Below are 24,045 nucleotides of genomic sequence, written 5' to 3'. Positions count from 1 at the left end.
TTAACCAGTGATTCAGCCATACTATTTTGTCCAGCATTTAATGCCTCCCTAAGCATGTCCATGCCTTGCAAACAGAAAATCCAGTAAGGAAAACTTTCAAAGCCCCATTCTCTTTTCGGCTGCAACCCTTCCTTCCTTCCTCCTTCCCAAGACAGTCTGACTGAACTTGCGACCCGCCCCGCCCTGGGCCCGGCCCTCCTCACAGGCATTGTGGTTTCCCTGCCAGCAGCAGCCTGTGCAGACAGAGTACCTGAGCACCCCCGCCCAAACAGGAAGGTTGGCGCCTCTCTGAAGGGAGGCCTGGGTAGTATCCATCTCCCAGGCGACTGAGATAAGAGATGAAGGGGCTAGGGCATTCCACCCCTCCGTTTACGTTCCAGAGCCTTTCCCTCATACTTTCTTCACTCTGTTTGATTCAGTCTTCGCTTGTTCATCGAACAAACATCTTAAGCACCTACAGATATAAAGCCCTGTGCTGGAGTTGGAGTCCCATAAGTAACTGAGATATATCCCTATGTCTAGGGACACTTGTGTTGTTGTGAAAGGCCACTTGGGGGGCAACTCTGCCACCTTGGACTCCCCTGGAGCTCCCAGTGAAACCACCTCTCTGCAACGGCAGCACAGATCCCATGAGCCAGGTCCCTGAGACAGTGTCATAACAAAGCCAGTGGAGGGCCTGAGTAAGGGTATGGGTGGGAGATCCTCCAGCCTCTGCCCCGCCTCCTGAGTTTCACCTCTGTCTGAGCACAGGCAAGGGTTTCCAGACTCAGGGCCACTTTCTGGTCCTGAGAACAGGTCATGACACACCCAACTGGCAGGCTGGCCACGAACACTGATCTACTAAATGAATACTTTTCGCTAAATCATCAGTGCCACCCACTTCTGGATCCTTCAAAAATCTGTTTAAAAAGAGTCTACAAAGAAATGAATCTTAAATTAGACAGTAATAACATATCCGTGTTGGCAAAGAGGGCTTGGGACAGTAATAATGACCCAGCCTGAGTCAGAAACCCTCATACAATAGTTCAGGCCAAGGATTCAGCCATGGATGGAGGGAGAAGGAAAAAGGGAAGAAGATCAAAGGAGGAAACCAGAAAACAGGGAGGGAAAAATGGGAGTCAGAAAGGCATGGGAAGAGAGGAAGGGCAGGTAATAGTCTAAGAGCCTGAAATGCTATTAGCTACTTCCCATCTCTTTTACTACAGCCACGAATCCAGTACAGCGCCTGCTGCCCCAACCAGGGTCCTGTAGTCCTTTTACATTTTTGAATTAACACAATTTCCCAAGCAATCACCTTGGAAAGTGGCAGAACTCTCACCCATTCGAGGGTCAAGCTGCCTGATGCCAACAACGTGGAGGGCTGGCAGCTGAGTAGCGTGGCTCCCATCCGCACGGTCCCTAAAAGGGACCCCTTGTGCACAGGTCACCCCTCTGCTCTTCAGAGAGAAGGGTGGTACCTGAGGACCCAATGACAGGCATCAGGCTGAGCAGGGTGCAGCCCCTGTCCTGACCCACATCCTGCCCTGCCGGACTTGGGACCTGAATTCAGTCCCAGTCCACCGAGCTGGTCTATGGCCACTATTCCCTGTGGCACTCAAGAGCCATGTTTTAGACACTTTAGTACCTGGTTCTGGCCCCTGGCCTTGCCTAATTCTGACCCGGCATGAGAGGGCCCAGCACAGACCAGCAGGTTCTCCCCTTGATCTGAAGGTGGAGGAGCACCTCGCCCCTACCTTCCTCGAAGGGCTGCCAGAGCCACAACGTGCCTGGAAGCACCACGGAAGAGCCTATTCAAGTCAAGAGCTCTGGTTCACGTTGGCAGAGCCCTTCCTGTGCAATCTCAGGCAAGTTGTATAAGCTCTTGGCACCTCAGCTTCCTTGTGGGAATAATCATTCCACCCATATCCCTGAGTTGTCTCAAGGATAAGAGGGAATAACATAGGTAAAGTGCCTGACACAGAGTTGGTGCTCATGACTATTTCTCCCCTGCAGGTTTTGTGGTACACATAGCCCTCAGCAGGCTGCTGGTCAAGTGAGAAATGCAGAGAAGGGGGAGCCAGTTCTCACATTCAGGGGTTAACTGAAGAGCTCCTGTCCATGCCTTGTGCTCGCTCCCAGTGCTGGGAGCTCGTGGGTCTTGTCTCCAGGATTCTGCCAGCCTGAGCAGCAAGGTGCTTGGCATGACCACATTTCAATCTTACTCTGCTGAGTCTGTCAGAGAGCGGCGCCAAGACCTATGTGAGCAGGGGCCAACCAAGGGGCCGCAGTGCTGTCCGCGCGGTGCAGTCATCTGGAGCACCTGAAAGTACGGGCCAGGAGGCCCTGCCCCTGGCCGCTGCCTGCTGTGGTCTGGATGCGACCTGGGATTCTTTCTCACCTCGAGGCTCCTCTGGTGCCTTTAAGGTGCAGGCAGGGTTGAGAGCCCCAAGGACAGAGGTTGGGAGGAGAAGCAGAGGCTCTCATTTGAGTACCATCAGGTGTTCCAAGAAGACACTGTTCCTCTCTCTCTTCTGGATCAGGAAGGGGGCTGGGAACCAAGGCCTGGGTTCTTGGAAATTACCTCACCTCTTTGGGTCACCATTCCTGCATCTGTGAGATGAAGAAAATAACCCTGTCCCATCTCCTTTACAGAGTCATTTGTGAGGGTCACTTGAGCTGGTGGGGGTGGCAGCCCTGCCATAGAGTACCTCCTGCTCAGCCGCCCCATAAGTAAAATGCAAATGCCAGGGCACCACAAACCACTCCAAGCAGAGGAGTCTGTGTTTTCTCCCAGTGTCTCCTTGGGCAAAAAGGAAAGGCTGAGCAAACTGCTCTGGTCGGGCCCTGAGAGGCCAGAAAACAAACAGCCAGCATCACAACTCCACACAGAGGCCATCCTGGGCACTGCAAGTACTTCGGGTCCTGGAAAGCCCTTCCTCCCACCCGTGGAGAGCAGACTGGACTAGGATGGCATCAGGCCTGTCGACTAAGAAGCCACGTTTAGAGCATGTGCAGAGAAGCAATGATGCAGAGGGATAGTGCAATTCCTTGAGCATGAGCAACACGAGGTAGGCAGCATGTGCTTATCTGAGGGTCACACCACCCTCTGAGGGCGTGCATAGCGGAGCGACAAAGTCAGCAGGTGCTTACTCAGGGAGCACAAGACATGTGTTAATCAAAGGTGGTGCAGCATTGCATTATATGAGAGTACGAAAGCAAGGCCATCAAACAGACAGCTGAGACAGCTGAGAGGAAGAGAACGGCATGCTGCTGCTCCGATCCACCCTGCTCTAGCTGACTCTGAAACCGCCGCAGGCTCCGCTGTGCAAGATCCCAGCTGGCTGCCTACTGGACCAGGACTCTGATCTGGACTCAGGACTTGGGTTTGTTACCCTTCGATTCTCTTGTGTAATGTTATTGCTGACTGTTTCCAGTGATTATTAGCTTATTAGGTTATCATAGATTTGGGTTGAATCTTCATTAATAAAAGCTGAGTGAATAGCATAGTCACCTGTTGATTCTGTTATTCCTTCACGTTGGTGATACCTGCAGGATGGGTGGCTGTAAAGGTGGCCCGGCGTGTTAGATTCTTAATGCCCAGGTCAGACAACCTGAGTGGGAGGGGTGGGGGATGGTTGAGGGCTGACTTATAGGAAAAACTATACTGAGAAACATTTGCTTGCACCACCACCACAGAGGAAAAGGAAAGTGCAGGGAAGGTTCTGGAAGATGCTTGACTGGGAAGATGATGCTACAGACTCATAGTGGTAGTTAGGCCTCCGTCTTTATCTCAGGAGGAGAATGGGCCCCATGGAAGGGGGTACCTGGACAGATAGGTGTTCCAGAGTCAAGGTGTCAACAGTCAAGCCATCTTCACCTGCTGGTGAAGAGGAGACTGCAGTTGGCATCCCATCCTTCAGTTAGTGTGTTCATTTCTGCACAAATGTTTCCTGAAAGCCTACTACATGCCCAGTGCCATGTACTCCAGAAAGACCCTAATCCTTGTCCTCAGTATCTGCAAATGCAGGCCAACTACGTGTTCCAGACAAAACATTTATGTATCCTGAATGGAACAGGGAAAAGTCCCCTGAATAGATTCTGGGGTGTATTCTTGGGTTATTGATCTTTAGCTTACCCACTTGTATGTTTGGGATTTTTGTCAGAGAAAAGGTATTTTTGTTTCTTTTCCAATGCAGAACAGTGAAAAATGCCTCTTCTGGTGAATTGAGTTCTACCTTAATTAATAAATATTGCTCTGTTGGCCATAAAATTGGCACACTCTCCCCAAGAATTTCAGCCCTTCCCACCTCTTCACCTCTTCCCACCCCACACTGCTTGTGACTTTATCTCCGGCTCTGACCACACCTCAGAGCTCCAGGCCGTCACATTTAGCTGCCTACTTGGGCTTTGCTCAAACTATTGCTACTTCGCCCTCCTCCAGACCTCCTTTCCCACTGCCGTAATCCTCCCAGACCCCAGCGCATGATGCCACAAGGCCGCCAGCCTCGTGTGGGCCATGTCCCTTCCCTCAGCCTCATCCCTGCAGCCTCATCCCTGCACCCCGTCCCGCCATCCTCATCTCTCTTTAAACCACCCCTCTCTGCCCATCCCCAGAGGCACTGCATGATTTCCTCTCAAATAAGTTTCCTGCCTCCATGTTTATCCTTATCACCAGTCGTTGCTTTTCCATATTGTGGGCAAAACAAATTTTCTAAAATATAAAACTGATGGCACACTTCCTACTGCCCCGAACACAGAGCCCAAGGCCACTGGAGTAGCAGACGAGGCCTCCTGTGAGCCAGTGTTGCCTGCTCCTCAGTGGTAGGGCACTCTGATCTTGCCCAGTGCAGCAGGCTCTTGGGTCTTTGTGTAAACTGTCCTCACTGCAAATGGTCTTCCTTCCCTTGGTCCTCTGGCTAAATCCTGTATTCCCTTAACACTCAGGTCAGAGGTGACTTCTCTGGAATACCCTTCCTGACCTTCAGGCTGGGTTAACATCCACCCCCCCACCCCCGGAACCCCCCAGGTGCCCTGTTGTAAACCCCTGTCATGGTACTTGTCACTGCTTAGTAACTGTCTGTTTACTTGCCTGTATCTCCCATGACACGGAGAGGTTAAAATGAGTGAAGTGGAACAGCATGTCCTAACCTAGGTAAATCTCAAAAATATTTTGGGTGAGAAAAGCAAATTGTAAATTAATTCATGCATCTACCATTCCAATATTTATCAAATGACAGGGTCCATGCAGTATAATACAATGCATGTAAAGTCTGTAAGTGCTAAATAATAGTAGAGATAAGTTGTAGAGCTCTCTACATCTGTTAGAAAAATAAGAACCCATGGGAAAGACATACATCAGCTGCAGAATACTGGCTGCCTGGGAGAGAAGAGAAGGTGGATGAAGGCATAGCTTAAATTGTGTCCATAATGCTGTATTTATTTTTATTTTTAAAAGAGATTTAAGGCAAAATTGGCAAAATAGTATCCATTAAATTTTTGGGGGGTGGATATATGAGTATCTGTTATATTGTTTCCTGTGTATTTGAAATATTTCATTAACACATTTTAAAAACTTTTAATGAGGAATCAGAGTCTCAGATGCCCTCAGTAAAGTCCCGAGCAGGGCCTGAGCAGGCTTCTGTGGTCACTCACTTACCCAACCGAGCTGCGCGGGCCTGGCTGCCACACTGGGACAGGCAGGCACACAAGCTGAAGATGTAAAAATTTTTATCCTCATCTTTACTGATGAGGAAACTGAAGGTCAGAACATCTATCCTTGCTCAAGACCAAAGGGGATCCTGGATTTCAGTCCATGTTTTCATGTATAATTCCCACTAACTATTTCATCAAAGAATGAGAGCAGGTTAAACAGGTCATGGTGCAAAGAATTCCAGAAAAAGAAGCAGAGCTGCATTCATATGCATTTATAACCAGTGAGTACATATATTTTGGGGAAGGAGGTGGTTCAGAAAGGTGTAAAACTGGAAATATAAGCAAATGAGCAATTTACAAATAGACCATGAAGCTTATTGGGTTTGGATTTTGTCTTATAAGCAACAGAAAGCTACTGGAGATGTTTAAGCTGAGGAGAGACATAGCCAAGCACTATTTTAGGAGAGATAATCTGGCTTCAGTGTATAGGAGGGGTTGGTTGCCCACAGAAGGTAGGTGGAGCTAACTGAAAGGAAGATCCTGGAAGGATAAATTTAGATGGGGGTGGCCCACTTAAAGAATGACATCTGCTGATCTAAGGTGAGAGCTACACGGTTGGAAAGAATAGGAGGGTTTAACTAGGCAGAGAAATAAAAGTTAACCCCAAGCTTTCCAGGCTTGGCAAAATGCAATGGACATTCAGAAGATAAGCTAATTATTTGCTTATTGTTTTCATGGGGACTTGGGGGGCGGGGCAACAGTGAGGAGGAGAAGGTAAACAAAGGGAAATTGAGGACTTCAGCTTTGCTTGTCTTTCATTCAAGGTGATGCTCAGACATCCAATAGGAGCTGGTGACACGGGTGCTCAGTTAGACAGGTGCAGGCGCCGCAGACAGAAGTGCCTGAGCAGCACTGTGCTGACAGGCTGCCTCCCAGGAAGGCGCAGCTGAGCCTGCGGTCCTCCTGCCCACAGGAGGGGACAGGAAAACTAAGAAGAAAGCCAAGACAGTGTAGTGTTCTGGAAGAGACAGGAAGAGACTGTTTCAAATCAGCATAAGTGATTGCTGTAAAATGAATATTTGTGTCCCCCTGAAACTCATATATTGAAACCTAGTGCCCAATGTGACGGTATTAGGAGGTAGGGCTTTTGGGAGGTGGATTAGGTCATGAGGGTGGAGCCTTCTTGAGTGGGATTAGTGCCTTAAAAATGAAGCCCCAGAGAGATTCCTCACCCTTCTGCCACGGGAAGACACAATGAGAAGACAGCACTCACTGAACTAGGAGAGGGGCCTTCACTAGACATCAAATCTGCCAGTGCCCTGATCTTGTACTTCCAGGCTTCAGAATTGTGAGAAATAAATGGCTGCCATGTATAGGCCACCTAGTCTGTGGCATTTTGTTATAGCAGCATGTATGGACTGCGACAATAGTCAACAGTGCAAAAAGAGTGAGGAATAAGAAGTGAACAAAGGTTCTAGATTTGGAGATCATGAGGTCAGTGAGTCCCCAGACAGAGCAATTTCATCCGGGAACAGTCAGGCATGCTTGACTCACTCTTATATAGCTCCTAAGCAGTGGCCTTGGCCTTCTTAGAGCCTATCACAAGCCCCCAGCCTCAGCAAGCAGAACCAGCTCCCACCCGCTGAACGCAGCACGAAGCGAACCTGTGCCTGCCCCTGTCGCTCATGGTCCAGGGGGCACCCCCTGGCTGAGGCCGAGTGTTAAAGCGGAGCAGAGGCTGCAGTGTGGGCTCCAGAGTGCAGGGTACTACAGAATCATTCCAGGCAACAACCTCTTCAGACAACCAAAAAGTTAAGCTTGGAAAGGCATAATTTTGTCCCAAAATGTAGAATATAGAATTAAGCTGTGCCACATGTCACCTTATTTTCTAAAATATATTTTCTCTATATTTGCCTGACTTCTATGGCAATAAAATCATTTTGGCATGGCACTCAGCTTACATAAATGAAAATATAATCTTATGAAAATGACACTTTAGAAGATTTAAGCCAAACAAATGCTGGAGAATTCCTTGTTTCAATTAAATTGCCGTGTTATTTAGTTTTTACAGTAACGGAGTGCCGTGTCTCCACAGAGCCTTGCACAACGATACTTATTTTGGAAGAGATGGGAAAGGAGGTGAGGAAAGGACCAGGGGCCCACCCACTGCCTGTGTGCAGGTTTAGGAATTAGGAGGTGAGGAAATGGAGGTGATGAGTAGAACCCACTGTTTCTGGGAGTTTGGAGATGAAATGAGAGATATGACATAGTGACTTGAACGGAGGGAAGGAGGTGCCAGGTGAAACACACAAGACTAAAGAAAGTCTACGCCCTGCCTCCATGACCCTGAGCCCCTCTCCCCAACCTCCACCTGCTCCCAGAACTGTGGCAGCTAGGCAAGGCCCTGGCAGGAAGTTGGAGAATTCTCTGGAGAACATGAACTGCATCAGAAAGACCTGCATAAATTGACATCAGGAAACCCAGCGAAACAGCCCCGCCTGCCACAAGAGCACCGCACAGTAATGTCCTCCTGCCATGACTGCCGCCCACTCTGACTGTGCATTGGGCTTCCAGTCAGTCTTTCTGTGCCTCCTTACCAATGAATGAATGACCAAGGACTACCAGATGTTTGTAGAAAGTTTGCAGGAAGTAACACAGAAAACAAAACAAGCTAACAGAGGCAAAGAAACCTGGGGTAAAATAGACAACATAAAGAGCAGAAGAAATTTCAAAAGAAAATAAAATCCTGATAATTTACAGCCTGAACTAGTCAAAAGAGGGTATTAAATCGATGAAGTGAAAACAGGATGTGATTTTGAAAATAATACTTGGAGAACAACAAAGAGCTCTTGAAAATTAAGGATCACCAGAACAAAAAATTCAGTTAAAAAGTTGGAAATACAGTTGAGGAAGTCTCCCATAAAAGTAGGGGCTGGGGGGCGGTGCAGAGATTAACTATAGGAGAGAGAAGATTAGAAAAATAATCATAACAGAAAGTTCAGACCAGGAGCCAGCTCCAACAATCCAGCTAGTCAGAATTCAAGAAAATAAAAAATTTGAAAACACAGAAAACAAAGGAGAAGAAATTGTCAAAGAAATAATTGAAAATTTGAGATTAAAAGTACCCAGGCCAGTGAATAAGTTTTCATTGTAAAATTTTAGAACCGCAAAGGTAAAAGGAAGGTCCTAAGCATGATGAGGAGAAGAAAGAGGTTACCCGTCAAAAGCAGAAATCAGAAAAGACTCCAGCTGTTGGATGCCACCAAAAGGCAGAGTAATCTTAACTTTAACATTCTAAGGGAAAATTAGTTTCAGCTTAGACTTTTATCTGTCAATCAATCACACGTGAAAATGGAAAAGTTACTTTTTCCATGATAGACAGAAGGGGATAATTTGTCACCCAGACAACTGAGATGAACGCCTGAGAGCAGCAAAGGCAGGTGCCAGCGCTGCAGCTGTGATCCTGCCCAAGAGTGTGCATCCAGGGGGAGGACGGTGAAAAGAGCATCTCTAAGAGAAGACATAGCATAAGAAGCACTGGTAAAAAATGCATGTAAGTATTTGAAACCTCAATAGAGGATTTCTTTAAAATGGTGACCCAAGCCTAGAAAATAAAGCAGACAAAAAAAAAAAATGACTGTAGCAGTTGAATAGTGACCCCAAAAGGTATACCCATGTTCTAACCATGAGAACTTATGAATGGGACTTCATTTGGGAAAAAAAGCCTTTGCAGATGTAATTGAGTTAAGGATCTCGAGATGAAGTCATCCTGGATTATCTAAGGATGAACCTATTTTCAATGACAAGTTGTCTTTATAAGTTACTCAAGAGGAGGAGAAGGCCATGTGAAGACAGAGAAGTGATGTGGCCACAAGCCAAGGAATGTCTGGAGCCAACAGGCACTAGAAGAGACTAGGATGGATTCCACCCTTGAGCCTGTGTAGGGAGCTCCACTGGCCAAAACCTGGATTGCAGAACTCCGGCCTCCAGAACTGTGAGGGGATAAATTTCTGTTGTTTTAAGCCACTCAGTTTGTGACTATTTGTTAGGCAACCCTAGGAAACTAATGCATGGAGAAAGCTTAACTCCAGGAGAAGTTGAAAGATGTACAAAAAGAAAGCAATCAGAGTACACAGTTTGGCTCAAAATGAACAGCTGTATGTATATGTATTATTTTAATTACATATAAAAATTAACTTTAAAAGAACAAATGACATAGGCAAAATTTTTCAACATATATAACAAACATTATCTAGCATTAATAAAAGCTAAGCCAGTATTTGTTTTATGTTGAATCAAATCATTAAAAAGTAAGATAACCTTCCCTGGCAAGTGTGGCTCAGTGGATTGAGTGCCAGCCTGTGAACTGAAAGGTTGCTGGTTTGATTCTCTGTCAGGGCACATGCCTGGGTTGTAGGCCAGGTCCCCAGTTGGGGGTGTGTGAGAAGCAACCAATTGATGATTCTCTCATACATCAGTGTTTCTTTCCCTCTCTTTCTCCCTCTCTTCTCCTCTAAAAATATAAATAAATAAATAAAATATTTTTTTAGAAGATGATCTAAACAGAAAAATTATAGATTATAGACAAGCAGCAATAAAAATATAAATAAAATTATCCCCATTAATGACCACCTTCTTATGCCACACAAAAGAATAAATTCAAAATGGATGAAAGACTTAAATGTTAGTCCTGAAGCTATAAAAATCCTAGAAGAAAACATAGGCAGTAAAATCTTGGACATTACTTGTAGCAATATTTTTTCTGATATAGTTCCTCAGGAAAGGGAAACAAAAGAAAAATAAACAAATGGGACTATATCAAACTAAAAAGTTTTGCACAGCAAAAGAAACCATCAACAAAATGAAAAGACAATCTGCTGAATGGGAGAACATATTTGCCAATACACCCGATAAGGGGTTAATATCCAAAATTTATAAAGAACTTATAAAACTCAACACCAAAAAACAAACAATCCAATTAAAAAATGGACAAAGGACCTGAATAGACACTTCTCCAAGGAGAACATACAGATGGCTCATAGACATGAAAAGCTGCTCAATGTTACTAATCATCAGAGAGATGCAAAATAAAACCACAATGAAATATCACCTCACATCCATCAGAATGGCTATCATCAATAAATCAACAAACAAGTGCCAGCAAGGATGTGGAGAAAGGGGAACCTTTTTGCACTGTTGATGGGAATGCACCAGCAGCCACTGTGGAAAGTAGTATGGAGATACCTCAAAAAATTAAAAATGCAATTGCTTTATGACCTAGTGATTCCATTTCTAAGAACTTACCCAAAGAAACCCAAAACACTAATTCAAAAGAACATAAGCATCCCTATGTTCATTGCAGCATTATTTACAATTGCCATGATTTGGAAGCAGCCCACGTGGCTAAAACAACTACGCAACATTTACACAATGGAATACTACTTGGCTATAAAAATATAAGAAAATTTTACCCTTGTAACAGCATGGATGGACCTGGAGGACATTATTCTAAGTGAAATAAGCCAGTCAGAGAAAAACAAATACCATATGATTTCACTCATATGTGAAATCCAATGAACAAACTGAAAAAGCAAAATATAGACTAAAGAAAGCAATGTCAGACTCAGATAAAAAGCAAGCTGACAACTATGAGGGGGGTTTAGGGGGTGGAGGTATTGAGCCAAAAAGAAAAAGGACTCATGGACATGGACAACAATGTGGTGATTGTAGGAGAGGGGAGGAGTAGGTGGAGGTGGAGGAAGGTATAAAGGGGATAAGTGGCAATGGGAAAAATACAATAAAAAGAAAAAGAAAAGAAAATTAAAAGAAGAGGATCACAATTTTTCCCATCACATAGCAGGAATTTAAAAGATTAAACATATTCAATGTTATTCAGGGTATAGGAAATCAATAATTCTTATATATTTCAGGGGCTTCAGAATGAAACAACCTTATTGGAAGGCAATTTGGCAGAACCTAACAAAATTCAAAATGTGTTTGATCTCTGTCCTATGAATTATTTTGATAAGCCTTGATCCTATTAAAATAAGCTTCACCTTTTGTACAAGGACATTTATGTCAGCAATATTGTAAAGCAGCAAACTAGAAAAACCTAAATACCCATCAATAAGTTAATGTTTAAATATAAGGCATTTAAAAATCTGTAATATGGAATACTATGCAGGTGTTAAAAAAGAATGAGGGAATCCTACATGCGCTGGCATTGCAGGATGTCTATAATGTGCTACTGAGTGGTAAAGAAAAAGCAGCAAAATAATGTAGAATTTAATTACATTTTTACAAGGGGTTATGTTGTATGTATGTACATGTCTGTGTACATGTGTGCTTGTACATGTATGAAAAGAGACTGGAAAGCTATTTACCAATTTCTCTCTGGGAAGTAGGCATAGAATAGAATAAGGGGAGGGAGCTTTCACTTTTCACTTTGTATTTCAGAATTTCTTCTTACCATACAAAAAACATTTATTTTTGTCTTTTAAAGTAAAAATATAATTTGACTTGTGTATTTAATTTTTTCTGATTTTAAAATTAACCGTGTGGTTTTCAAATGTGTCTGCAAACTCTCTAACACCTCTCCATTCAAAAGGTGGAAATTAATTCCCCTCATTAGTGCCAGACTAAATGGCTCACTTGCAACAACCTCTATGGTGAAAGTGCTGTGTGTGACTTATGGAGCGAGATCATAAAAGGGACCACTTCTCTCCCTTCCTCTTTCCCTCCTTCTCTGATTGCTTGCTCTGGGGAAGTCAGTCACCCCACACCCCATGACTTGAGGGCACCTAAGAAGCTTTCAGGAAGGGACCACATGGAGAAGAACTGAGGCCTCCTGCCAGAAACCAGTACCAACTTGCCAGCCAGATCCTCCAGCCCTGGTCAAGTCTTCAGATGACTGCAGCCCCTGCCGACATCTGACTGAACCTCATGAGAAACCATGAGCCAGAACCACCCACCAAGCCACACCCTAATCCCTGGCCCAGAGAAAAGGCAAGAACGAATAAATACTTTTTGTTGTTTTGTGCCACTATATGTGAAAGTAATCTGTTCAACAAGAATACTGATAACTGTACCACTCTCCCTTTGGAGATTAAAAGTGGGAACAGAATAAGGAGCCCAGAAATAGACCCATACAAATATAGTCAACTGATCTTTGATAAAAGTGCAAAGGCAATTCATGGGAAACATGGTACAGGAATGACTAGACATCCACATGCAAAAAAAAAAGATACTTATCTTACCCAAAAATTACCTTAAAATGGATCATAAACCTAAATATAAAACACAAAACTATAAAACGTCTAAAAGATAAACTAGGAGAAGAACCTAGGTAACCTTAGGTTTAGTCATGAGTTTTTAGGTACAGCAACGAAAATCTGACCCATGAAAGAAAAAAAATGGTTAGGTTTTATTACAATTAAGAATTTAAGCTTATACAAAAGACACTGTTAAAAGAATGAAAAAACAAACCACAGATTAGGAGAAAATATTTTCAAAACGTATGTCTGATAAAGGGCTGGTATCCAAAATGCACAAAGAGCTTCTGCCACAACCATTGAGGAGCAGCAGCCATGGCTCTGAGCTGCCTGGTGGTCAGAGGCCTCCACAAGGGCCACTGGTGGCCAAAAACGTAAGCAAGCAGAGGCACAGATGTCAAGCAGGCACCTTACCAAGCATATCACATTCATGAGGGACATGATCTGAGCGGTATGTGGCTTTGCCCACTATCAGTGGTGTGCCATGGAGCTGATCAAGGTCTCTAAGGATAAGAGGGCCCTGAAATTCGTCAAGAAAGGGTAGGGACACATATCCATGCCAAGAGGGAGAGAGAGGAGCTGACTTATGTACTTGCAGCTGTGAAGAAGGCAGTAGCCAAGAAGGGCAGAGCCTCATCCCCCTTGTGTGTAGTAAAACCTGTTCAACTTCCAGCCAAGATGGAACTGTAGGTAGGTAGACTTTGCCTCAGCACACAACCAAAAGAAAGACAATAACCAATTTAAAAATAAAAAATAACCAGAACTGCCAGAAAATCAAATAGTATGGAAGTCTGACAACCAAGGAGTTAAAGAAGAAACATTCATCCAGACCAGTAGGAGGGCAGAGAGATGGGCAGCCAGGGTGGAGAGGACGCGCAGCAAGGCAGCATCTGGAGGTCCAGGCAGTCAAGACCATGGCTGCCAGACCAGGATGTCCCACATTTGCATGTGGATAAACCAGGAGGAACAGCTGGGTAGTGAGACAGACTGCACAACCCAGGGTTCCAGTGTGGGAAAAGAAAGCCTCAAAACCTCTGGCTGCGAAAACCTGTGTGGGATGAGGCAGTGGAATAAATTCCCAGCCTCACAGGAGAGTTCACTGCAGAGACCCACGGGGTCCTAGAATGCATACAAACCCACTCACCCAGGAATCAGCACTAGAAGGTCCAATTTGCTTGTGGGTAGTGGGGGAAGTGACTGAAAGCCAGCCAAGAGCCAAGCAAGTGGCATTGTTCCCTCTTGGACCCCTCCCCCACATACAGCATCACAATGCATTGACCTGGGTTGTTCTGCCCTGGCAAATACCTAAGTATACCCTTCCAAAGTAGCAGGTGTGCTGAGACAAAGAAATATGGCCCAAATGAAAGAACAGATCAAAGCTCCAAAAATAGAATTAAGTGATGAAGAGATAGCCAACCTATCAGATGCACAGTTCAAAACACAGGTAATCAGGTTGCTCGCAGAAATGGTTGAGTATGGTCACAAAATGGAAGAAAAAGTGAAGGCTATGCAAAAGGAAATAAAGAAAAGTATACAGGGAACCAACAGTGAAAGAAAGGAAACTGGGACTCAAAACAATGATTTAGAGCAGAAGGGAGAGATAAACATACAAACAGAACAAAATGAAGACACAAGAATTCAAAAAAATGAGGAGAGGCTTAGGAATATCTGGGACAACTTCAAACGTTCCAACATCCAAATCATAGCAGTGCCAGAAGGAGAAGAAGAAGAGCAAGAAATTGAAAACTTATTTGAAAAAATAATGAAGGAGAACTTCCCCAGTCTGGCAAAGGAAATAGACATACAAGTCCAGGAAGCTCAGAGAGTCCCAAAGAAATTCGACCCAAGGAAGCATACATGGAGGCACCCAAAATTACATTACCCAAGATTAAAGGTAAGGAAAGACTCTTAAAAGCAGGAAGAGAAAAGGAGACAGTTACCTACCAAGGAGTTTCCACAAGACTATTAGCTGATTCCTCAAAAGAAACCTTGCAGGCAAGAAGGGGCTGGAAAGAAGTATTCAGAGTCATGAAAGGCAAAGACCTACATCCAAGATTACTGTATCCAGCAAAGCTATCCTTTAGAATGGAAGGGCAGATAAAGTGCTTCCCAGGTAAGGTCAAGTTAAAGGAGTTCATCATCACCAAGCCCTTATAAAATGAAATGTTAAAGGAACTTATCTAAGAAAAAGAAGATCAAAAACTATGAACAGTAGAATGACAACAAGCTCACAACTATCAACAACTGAACTTAAATAAAACAAACTAACTAACTAACTAAGCAAACAACTAGAACTGGAACAGAATCACAGAAATGGAGATCAGAGGGGAGGGCAAAGGGAGAAAATAGGGGGAAAGGTATAGGGAATAAGCAGCATAAATAGTAGGTACAAAATAGACAGGGGGAGGTTAAGAATAGTATTAAGAAATGGAGAAGCCAGAGAACCTATATGTACGACCCATGGACATGAACTAAGGGAGTAAGTGGGGGATGGGGGCGGGAATGCTGGTGGGACAGGAGTGCAGGGCAGAGGGGAGCGAAGCAGAGAAAAAACTGGGACAACTGTAACTGTATTAGCGTAATCAATAAAATATGTATTTTTAAAAACCTGTTCAGAAACATATACACACACAAAATTCTTAAAATTCAACAATAAGAAAATAACCCAATTAAAAAATGAGCAAAAAATATGGACAGACACCTCACCAAAGACAGTATGCACAAGTCAAAGAAGCATATGAAAAGATGCTTAATATCTAATGTCATTAGGGAATTGCAAATTAAAACGAGATACCATTATGCACCTATTAGAATTGCTAAAATCGAAAACACTGACAATAGCAAATACTGAAGTAGATGTGGAACAATAGGAACTCTCATTTGCTGCTGATAGGAATGCAAAATAGTACAAAACCGCTTTGGAGGACAGATTGGGAGTTTCTAACCCAGATAAACATAGCCTCACCATATGATACAGCAATCATGCTCCTAGGTATTTATTCAAATGGGTTAAAAAGTTATATCCCCACAAATACATGCACACAAATGTTTATAGGAGGTTTATTCATAATGGCCAAAAGCTAGAAGCAACCAAATTGTCCTTCAATTGGTGAATGTATTAAAGAAAAAACTGTAGTACAGCTGTATAATACAATATTATTCAGTGATTTTTAAAAAAAGAAAGAACTATTAAGCCATGAAAAGACATGGAGAAACCTTGAATGCATATTGTTTCATGAAAGAAAACAGCCTGAAAAGGCTGCATATTATGTGATTTCAACTCTATGACATTCTGGAAAAGGCAAAACTATAGAAACAGTAAAAAAATCAGACGTTGCCAGGAGTTGGGGAAAAAATCAAGGTTGGGGGCACAGGGATAAATAGGTGGAGCACATGGTATTTTTTAAGGCAGTAAAGCTGTTCTGTATCATACTATGATGGTGGATGTGTGTGTATATATACATATACATACGTGTGTATAAATATATGCATATATATTTATATATTTGTGTATATATATATTTGTGTAAATATATATATTTGTGTAAATATATATATTTGCCAAAACCCATAAAACTATATAACACAAAAGGCAAATCTTAATCTAAATTAAGAACTTTAATTAATAATAATGTGTCACTCATCAGTTGTAACAAATGTACTATACTAATGCAAGATGTTAACAATATGGAAAACCACGGTGGGAGGGAGAGAGGAAGGATGTGGGAACTTCTGTATCATCTGCTCAATTTTCTGTAAATCTAAAACTACTCTAAAACTAAAGTCTATTTATTTTTCTTTTAAGCAGCACTAATCAATTGAAGGAAGTGTAAGTAAAATAATATAGCCACTCAGTATCTCAGCAGAAAAATAATTGCCATTAATACGATGACATAGTTCCTTCCAGTCTTTCTTTAAGCCTTTTTTCAAATGTTCATATATATGTCACTTTTTAACAGAGTTAAGGTTATTCTGCTAAATTCATTCTAAAGGTTTATGGTCTAGTTCAAGTTTGGATTTTAAACCACAAAAAAAGTAGTCCCTTATAAAACATCGGTGATACCAAAAACAGATTATAGAGGGGCTAGTTGCTATGGGAAGAATTGAAAATAAATTTCATTTCACACTACACCCTGCTAATGTACTGACCAGAAGGAAGAAGAAATATTTGGAGTAACTTAGAAGAGCAGCCAAGAAATGTTCTAATCAAGAAGGAAAATACATCAGCCTCATGAGGTTTCAAAGAGGCCAGGGCATCTCCCCGAAAGTTCACTAATTATGCCCATCCAGCAACCATGTAGATGAAGGGGCCAATCACCCAGGAGTCAGAGACACGAGTAGACTATAGACTCTCTCTTTCCTTCACTGACAGTTTGTTGGCCAAACAGGCAGCAGGTCTCCCTCAGGGTGTGGCTTGTCTGTCTCTATAGGGTGGTGTGAGGCCAGGAAAAATAATCACCCCTTCCTCCCGTGGAGATGCTCCAAATATTTTGCAAGCTGCAAGGCACAGGCTTCAAGTGATCTGTTTGGACACTGCATCGGACCTTACCATTGGGGTGGGTCTTGGGGCCTCTTCTGCACATGCTGGGTCATGGGGCAGACTGGAGAGCCCAGGGAGGAGGGTGGCAGGTAGAGAACCAGGATGCCAGAGACACAAGTAGGGAGCACTCGGGGAGCTCAGGGGAGTGACTATTTTCTAAAAGAAGAATTTTAATGTATGAAGAAGTGATAAGGCTGGATCAGTATGCTGTACCAACTAAACTCTGACCTTCGTTCAACCAACATTTTTATGGTAGACAATCCTCGACTCATGTCAGGGGCAGCCTTGAAGGGACAAAGAACTGCTGCCATAAAGGGACCACCGGTAGTATGAAGACAGGCCAAGCCCACCCCTCAGAGGACAGCTTAGTTCAGAGTCCCTTGGTCTAGTTTCATTCTGAGCTCTGCCAAGCATTACCATGAACGATATAATCTCTGAGCTCTAGTTTCCTCATCCGTAAAATGGGTAAAACTGTTCCCTTGTGAGGTCACGGTAAGGGTCACATGACATCAGCCATGAGAGTGGTAACAAATGCCCGCATATCCCTGCTCGGTCAGATGCGGCCACCATCACCACCACCGTTAGAGGCAATTGTGCTGTGGATCAGTTTTACCTTCCTCTTTCTTTTCCTTTTCCTTTTTCCTTTTTTGTTTTTAAACACAGCTGGCGGCCCCATCTCCCTTTCCTTGTCTCTACTCCAATGTAGATGTCTGGTCACTACGGCCACATGAAGACAGAGTCCCTGAAGAGTGAATCATCAAGCAGTTAACTTTTTTCTACAGCATCCTAGGCATAGCTCTGTACTCTGGAGAGAAGACTTTTGATGCTTAACCAGCTCAAATCACAAAACTACCAAGTTACACACAGTCTGGATACGGCCATTCGATTCAAAGCCCAAGGACTGAGCATGAGAGTTGCCCAGCACCCCCGCGGCTGAGGAGACCCAGGCCTGAGCGGTGACCGTTGACTACCACTGTATGACAGCGCTTCCCAGCGCTGAAGACTGCACCTGGCTGCTTATTTTCTTTCTCTAAACTTAGTTAATAGATTCATATTTTTACTTTGAAAAAATTTTTCATAAATAAAATTATAATCAAACGTGTACATATCTCCATCTCCCCAAAATGACAATTGTTACCATTTGTTATATTTACATCAAGTCCTTTTAAATAATTATTTAAGTATGACAGATAAAATTGAAGTATATTTTCTTCTCTATGCCCAGATCTATCTCTTGCCCATACCCTTAATCACCCTTGTGAATTTGATGTTTATCTATCCAGTTCAATTTTATTGGCTTAGCTAAATTTTCTGGGTTTTTATAGCAGAAAAGACAAAGAAATGCGGGAAACGTGCTACATGAAAACATCTATGTGAGGAGGGGCTTTTGTGCCTCTGCAGCTTCACCAAGGCACCCACTCACGGGCCCCAGGAGCAGCACTCACCTGTAGGTACAGCACGTGGGGGGCAGTCTTGCAGACTCCCATCTATAAACTTGGAGAAAGCAGTGCAGACCCTGTAAGGCTATCTGCTGAACTCCCAAGGCTTACCTGGGTCCAGGTGTGTGAAAGAGCCCACCACGAGGTCCAGCGTGGACACAGCCAGCAGGAGCAGCAGCAGCAGCTGCAGGCGGATGATCCATTTGACACCCGCTAGGTTAATCCCTAGCAGGGCCAGAAGCACCACAACTGAAATTCCTCGCACAGCCCAGATATTCCTGAGGCTCAGCAAATCTGAGATGGATTCGGCGAAGCCAGTGATGTACATGGCACCTGCAACACACTGACAAGCAGTTCTCGGTAAGAAGAGTCAGCCAGAGTGAGAGGCATCGGGGTCCACTGGCAGAGCAGCCCGGCACTTAGAACCCCGCTCACCCCTGTCGGCAGGGGCCCTGGGGACAGCACAGGGGTAAATGAGCCCTTCCTGCCGGAACCCTGCCTGAGGCCCCATTTCTTCTCATCTACCTCTCTCCCATCATACAGAGGGGAGAAGGAATACCCACCCCCAAGCCTAGAGCCAGCTGATTAGCAGTAGTAACCAAAAGGAAGAGATCATGAGAAGGAGAAGATGGGATTCTGGGCCAAAGAGACATTTGGACTTCTCTTTGAGTTATTCAAGAACTGAACAGAGAACAAAATGCTCAGGTGGTTCCATCTCACTTGAAAGGGCACTGAAGCAAACCCCAGTTTTCTCCATTTCTTTATAGGTCACTATTATTTAAAAAATTATCTAAAACTTGGAAATAAGGGGAAAAAAGGGGAAGCAGCACATCCTTTCAATGTTATATGGGACAATGGCTACCCAAGGACTATCTAGGTGAATGTACTTAGTTCTACTCAGTTTACTATTGACTAAACATATCAAATGCCCCAGAATTAGTGGTTTACATGTTAACTTATGGATTTTTGTTTTCCAGCAGAGATGCAAATAACTTCTGCCCAGTAGAACAGATAACCCAAAAGATTTGGATTTGCTGTCCTACAAGACATCGATCAGTTTGGTGTGTAACCAGCAAACTAACGCTTATATTTATTTATGAAATTGCCTAACTTTTAATTTATGGACTTGATCTGTATTCACCCAGGATCCATACCTAGCATCTCAACTGCTCTTTAATATCTTAGTGATTCCTCCATTAACTAAACGAGTTAAATAAAATTGTTAGCATATGTTTATTTTATATTTGCCTGGGAGTCATGGGTTTACTTTTTAAAAAAAGATTTGAAACATGGTTTTAAATAAATATTTGAAAATAAGATCAGCCAGCCTTATTTTCCATAATTCCTCGGCCTCCTTTCCTCCTCAGGCCCAGCCCGACACCATCCCGCCAGCCAATGGGTCGCTCTTCCCACTAGACCCTGGGCCTCTGCACTGGCTGCTCCTAAAGGGAGGAGATTCTCCTTGGGCCTCCATCACGTTCCTCCTTTTCCATGAGGCCTTTCCTTACCCCGACTGTCTGAATAAATAGTATGCTTACTACCAGGGCCATGTAATCAATTATTTGGTTCCATATTCCATTATTTAATGCATATAAGTTTTTCTCCCCTGCCACCACCAAGAAAGCAAACATCTTAAAAAACAAAAAAGTGGTTACACTGACTACACCTCTTAAAATACCCTGCATTTTCTAAGTATGTTGCAAGCATTCAAAAATACTTTGTAATATGTTTACTATATGCAAAGTACCCTGGGAAGTAGGCACCATTAAGTTTCAGCCTTTTATGTGAAGACCAAAAGGGTCATACAATTTCTGTATTTGAGAGGAGCTCACAAAGAAGGCCCCAAATTTAACTGATATTGGTTCACTTTGCAACCAGATATAACATCATTGGCAGTGTCCCCCAAGTTTATATTAGGCATTTCCTTCTATATTTGGGTAAAGTGGGAAACCCAATAAACATGGGGAAAATACAGTTATCTCTGAGATGGAGGCAGAGCTAGAAATGAGATGAGATGAGATGAGATGAGATGAGATGAGATGAGATGAGAGATCTACGTTTTCCTGTACTCATCTCAAACGCAAACTAACTCTTGACTAAATACTAAGGTGTGATGGGGATAATGATGCTGTTTCATCAGTATTCGGGCAGGTCACAGGACTCTTCCTGGTCATACGTATCAGAGTTTAAATAACAAATGATAAAAATGTGGTAATGACAATCATTTGTATTGACATCTACTTCCCAGGCATCCGAGGCCTCTGACATGCAGAGGATGCCAGAACTTGAACGTGGCCACCATGTCTGGAGCTTCCACACTAGTTGTTCCTTTTTCCAGCTGGAGCACAGAATTTGCTCCCATGAAGTGGGCCAAGCAGTAAATGCTGCCTTTTGCTTCCAGGAACTTCAGCTCAACTCCTCTCTTGGGTTTGTACCTGAAATCACTTTTTGGCCCAAAGATGCCAATAACAGGAAAAAGAAAAGGCTTTTGAGAATGCGTGGAAGAGCATGGTGGTTAGGAGCTTAGACTGTGAAACCAGACTACCTAAGGCCAAATCCTGGGGCTTAAAAAAAGGAACATTTTCTAATAAAAGGAAATATGAAACGAGTGACACAGAAGAAAAATATCAAAAGAAAGAACACAGTGAACAAAAGCTGATCTTTTAAAAGATCAATAAAATACATAAACACTTGGCAGCATGATTAAGAGAAAGTACAAAAATATAGACTATTAAGAATGAGAAAAGGGATAAAACTACTCTTACAGAAGAGAGCAAAGGAATGAAGAGAATATGAATGTGTTATAATGTTATGGTACATTCACATTATATAATACTAAGTAGTTAAAAAGCACAGGTTTAGCAGTTTGGTGCTAGTGCACTGCTGGTAGGAATGCAGACTGCTGCAGCCACTGTGGAAAACAGTACAGAACTTAAAAAACTAAAAATGAAACTGCCTTGTGACCCAGCAATTCCGCTGCTGGGAATATACCCTAAGAATCCCAAACCGCCAATTCAAAAGAACCTCTGCACCCCAATGTTCCTAGCAGTGTTATTTACAATAGCCAAGTGCTGAAAACAACTTAAGTGCCCATCAGTAAATGAGTGGATCAAAAAACTGTGGTACATTTACACAATGGGGTACTATGCAACAGAGAGAAAGAAGGAACTCTTACCTTTTGCGACAGCATGGATGGAGCTGTAGAATATTATGCTAAGTGATATAAGATAGTCGGTGAAAGACAAACACCAAATGATCTCACCTATAAAAGGAATCTAATGAACAAAATAAACTAAAGAACAAAATAGAACCACAGGCATAGAAACATGGAACAGACTGAAAGTGCCCAGAGGAAAGGAGAGAGGGAGATAGTGGTGGAAAGAAGAAGAAGGAACTAGACAAGGAACATGCATGAATGACCCATGGACATGGCCAACGGTGTGGGGACTGACTGTGGGAGTGGGGGGTGGGGTGAGAAGAGGAGGGCAAAGGGGGAGAAGTTGGGACAACTGTAATAGAGTAAGAATTTTTAAAAATGATTTAAACAAAATAAAGCATGGGTTTAAATTGATCTAGTGGGATGTCTATGGCTTATTGTTAAGTAAGAAATTCAGCCATGGAATAGAGCATGAAACCTGTCCCCATTTCCATAAAAACAAGCAGCACTTCAAAAATCCATAAATGTATGTAGCTGAGCACAGCGAAAGGTGACATGAGAGGACACGAGTGTGAGGGAAACTTTTCCTTTACTTTATCTCCAATGTGTTAATTGCTTACAAGGAGTAGCATTTTGCAATTTTAAAATAATTTTACAAAAGAAAAATAAAAATAAATATATTAAGAGTATGATTCTGTTTATGCAACAACTACATTGGGTACATATAGCACAGTGCATCCGAGTGGAGGAAAGCGCCCAGGACCCAGGGTCCCCTCACCCAGCTCACCACCAGCAAACACAGGACTGGCCTGCGCCCCAGCCTCCCCTGGGAGGTGCGTGGACAGCGACTGCTAGCCTTCCCCACAGCAATCCAGCCACCCCAGAGGTAGCCTACCTTCCAACCATGAATACTCCTCTTCATTGGCAAATGTGCCTGTTGGTTTGTTTAATGGATAAACACCCTCAGAGTTTATTATATTTTTAAAAGCATTTTTATCTCCTCTTAAAGTCTGTAATCACAGGCGTTCCTTTTCCTTTTCATTCTCCACAAAGAAACTTCGAGCCCTTTGGCACAGGAATTGGAGGGGCCAGTCAGGGTGGGGGTGCACCCACCATTTCAAACAGAGACGGTGACCTATTTTCAGAGTGTAAAGCCTCCCTTCCAAGGTATTTCTTTCAGAAAAACTGTACTCCCACAATCACAGACGTTTTTCTCTTCACCTTTGAGTACCTACCTAGAAGACGAGGGCTGCCCCTCTGCACGCCTCCCCTCTGACACAGAATCCTTGGTTTAAGTTCAACTTAGTTGACTCTATGTCCTGCATAGGTGTTAACTCTCATAACAAAAATCCCAGGCCCAAATCAGGTTTATAAAAGCTCTCCAGTCCTCCACTGCTTTTGCACAGAGTCCAGCACAGAATTAAAGGAAACCATTAATAAATGCTTTATACATAACAGTACAGACTGAAGCTGGATGTTTTGGTGCCCGGGATAAGCAGCTCCAAAGAAGCCCTCAGGTCTACAAAGGTGAGAGGGGTAGGGAGTGGGGAGGGGCGTCCGCTCACCATGTCTTCCACTGGCCAAGGGGCCTGGCCTCTCACAGCAGGTCTGCTACCAATGCCTCAGAGAGACGAGGGGGAGGGGTTGGGAGGACGCGGGGCAATGCAAAATGTTTGCAAGTGTAAAAATCATTATATGAAATATTTATATCTTCTAAATTTTGATGTCCTGTAGGCAAGGGTTGGCAATCTTCACCCCACCGGCCAAATCCTGCTCACTTCCTGTTTTAGGAATAAAGTTTTATTGGAACACAGCTATGCCCATTTCTTCACATCATCTATGGCAACATTCACACTACAATAGCAGAACTGAGCAGTTGTGACAGAGACATATGAGTCACAAAAACTGAAATATGTACTAGGTGGCCCCCGTTCTAGGGCAAACAGGCCATCTGCTCTGGCAACCATTAAAAATAAATGATCCCATGAGCAAGCGTGCCCTGAGATG

General features: G+C 43.4%; 1 protein-coding gene across 1 annotated transcript in view; it reads right to left on the bottom strand.

The window, feature by feature from the left end:
• The window catches only part of SLC12A8 (solute carrier family 12 member 8), a 155,057-nt gene that overhangs the window by 89,893 nt on the left and 41,119 nt on the right, over nucleotides 1–24,045 (bottom strand). The window contains exon 5 of the mRNA XM_054574927.1: nucleotides 18,993–19,224. Within this exon, the coding sequence (XP_054430902.1) occupies nucleotides 18,993–19,224 (232 nt within the window). The remainder of the gene's footprint in view (nucleotides 1–18,992; nucleotides 19,225–24,045) is intronic.

This window comes from Pteronotus mesoamericanus, unplaced genomic scaffold (genome assembly GCF_021234165.1).
Source record: "Pteronotus mesoamericanus isolate MK-2021 breed Mesoamerican mustached bat unplaced genomic scaffold, CSHL_Meso_final contig_27, whole genome shotgun sequence".
Taxonomy (NCBI): Eukaryota; Metazoa; Chordata; class Mammalia; order Chiroptera; family Mormoopidae; genus Pteronotus; species Pteronotus mesoamericanus.
This window is presented reverse-complemented; position numbering and strand designations above follow the sequence as displayed.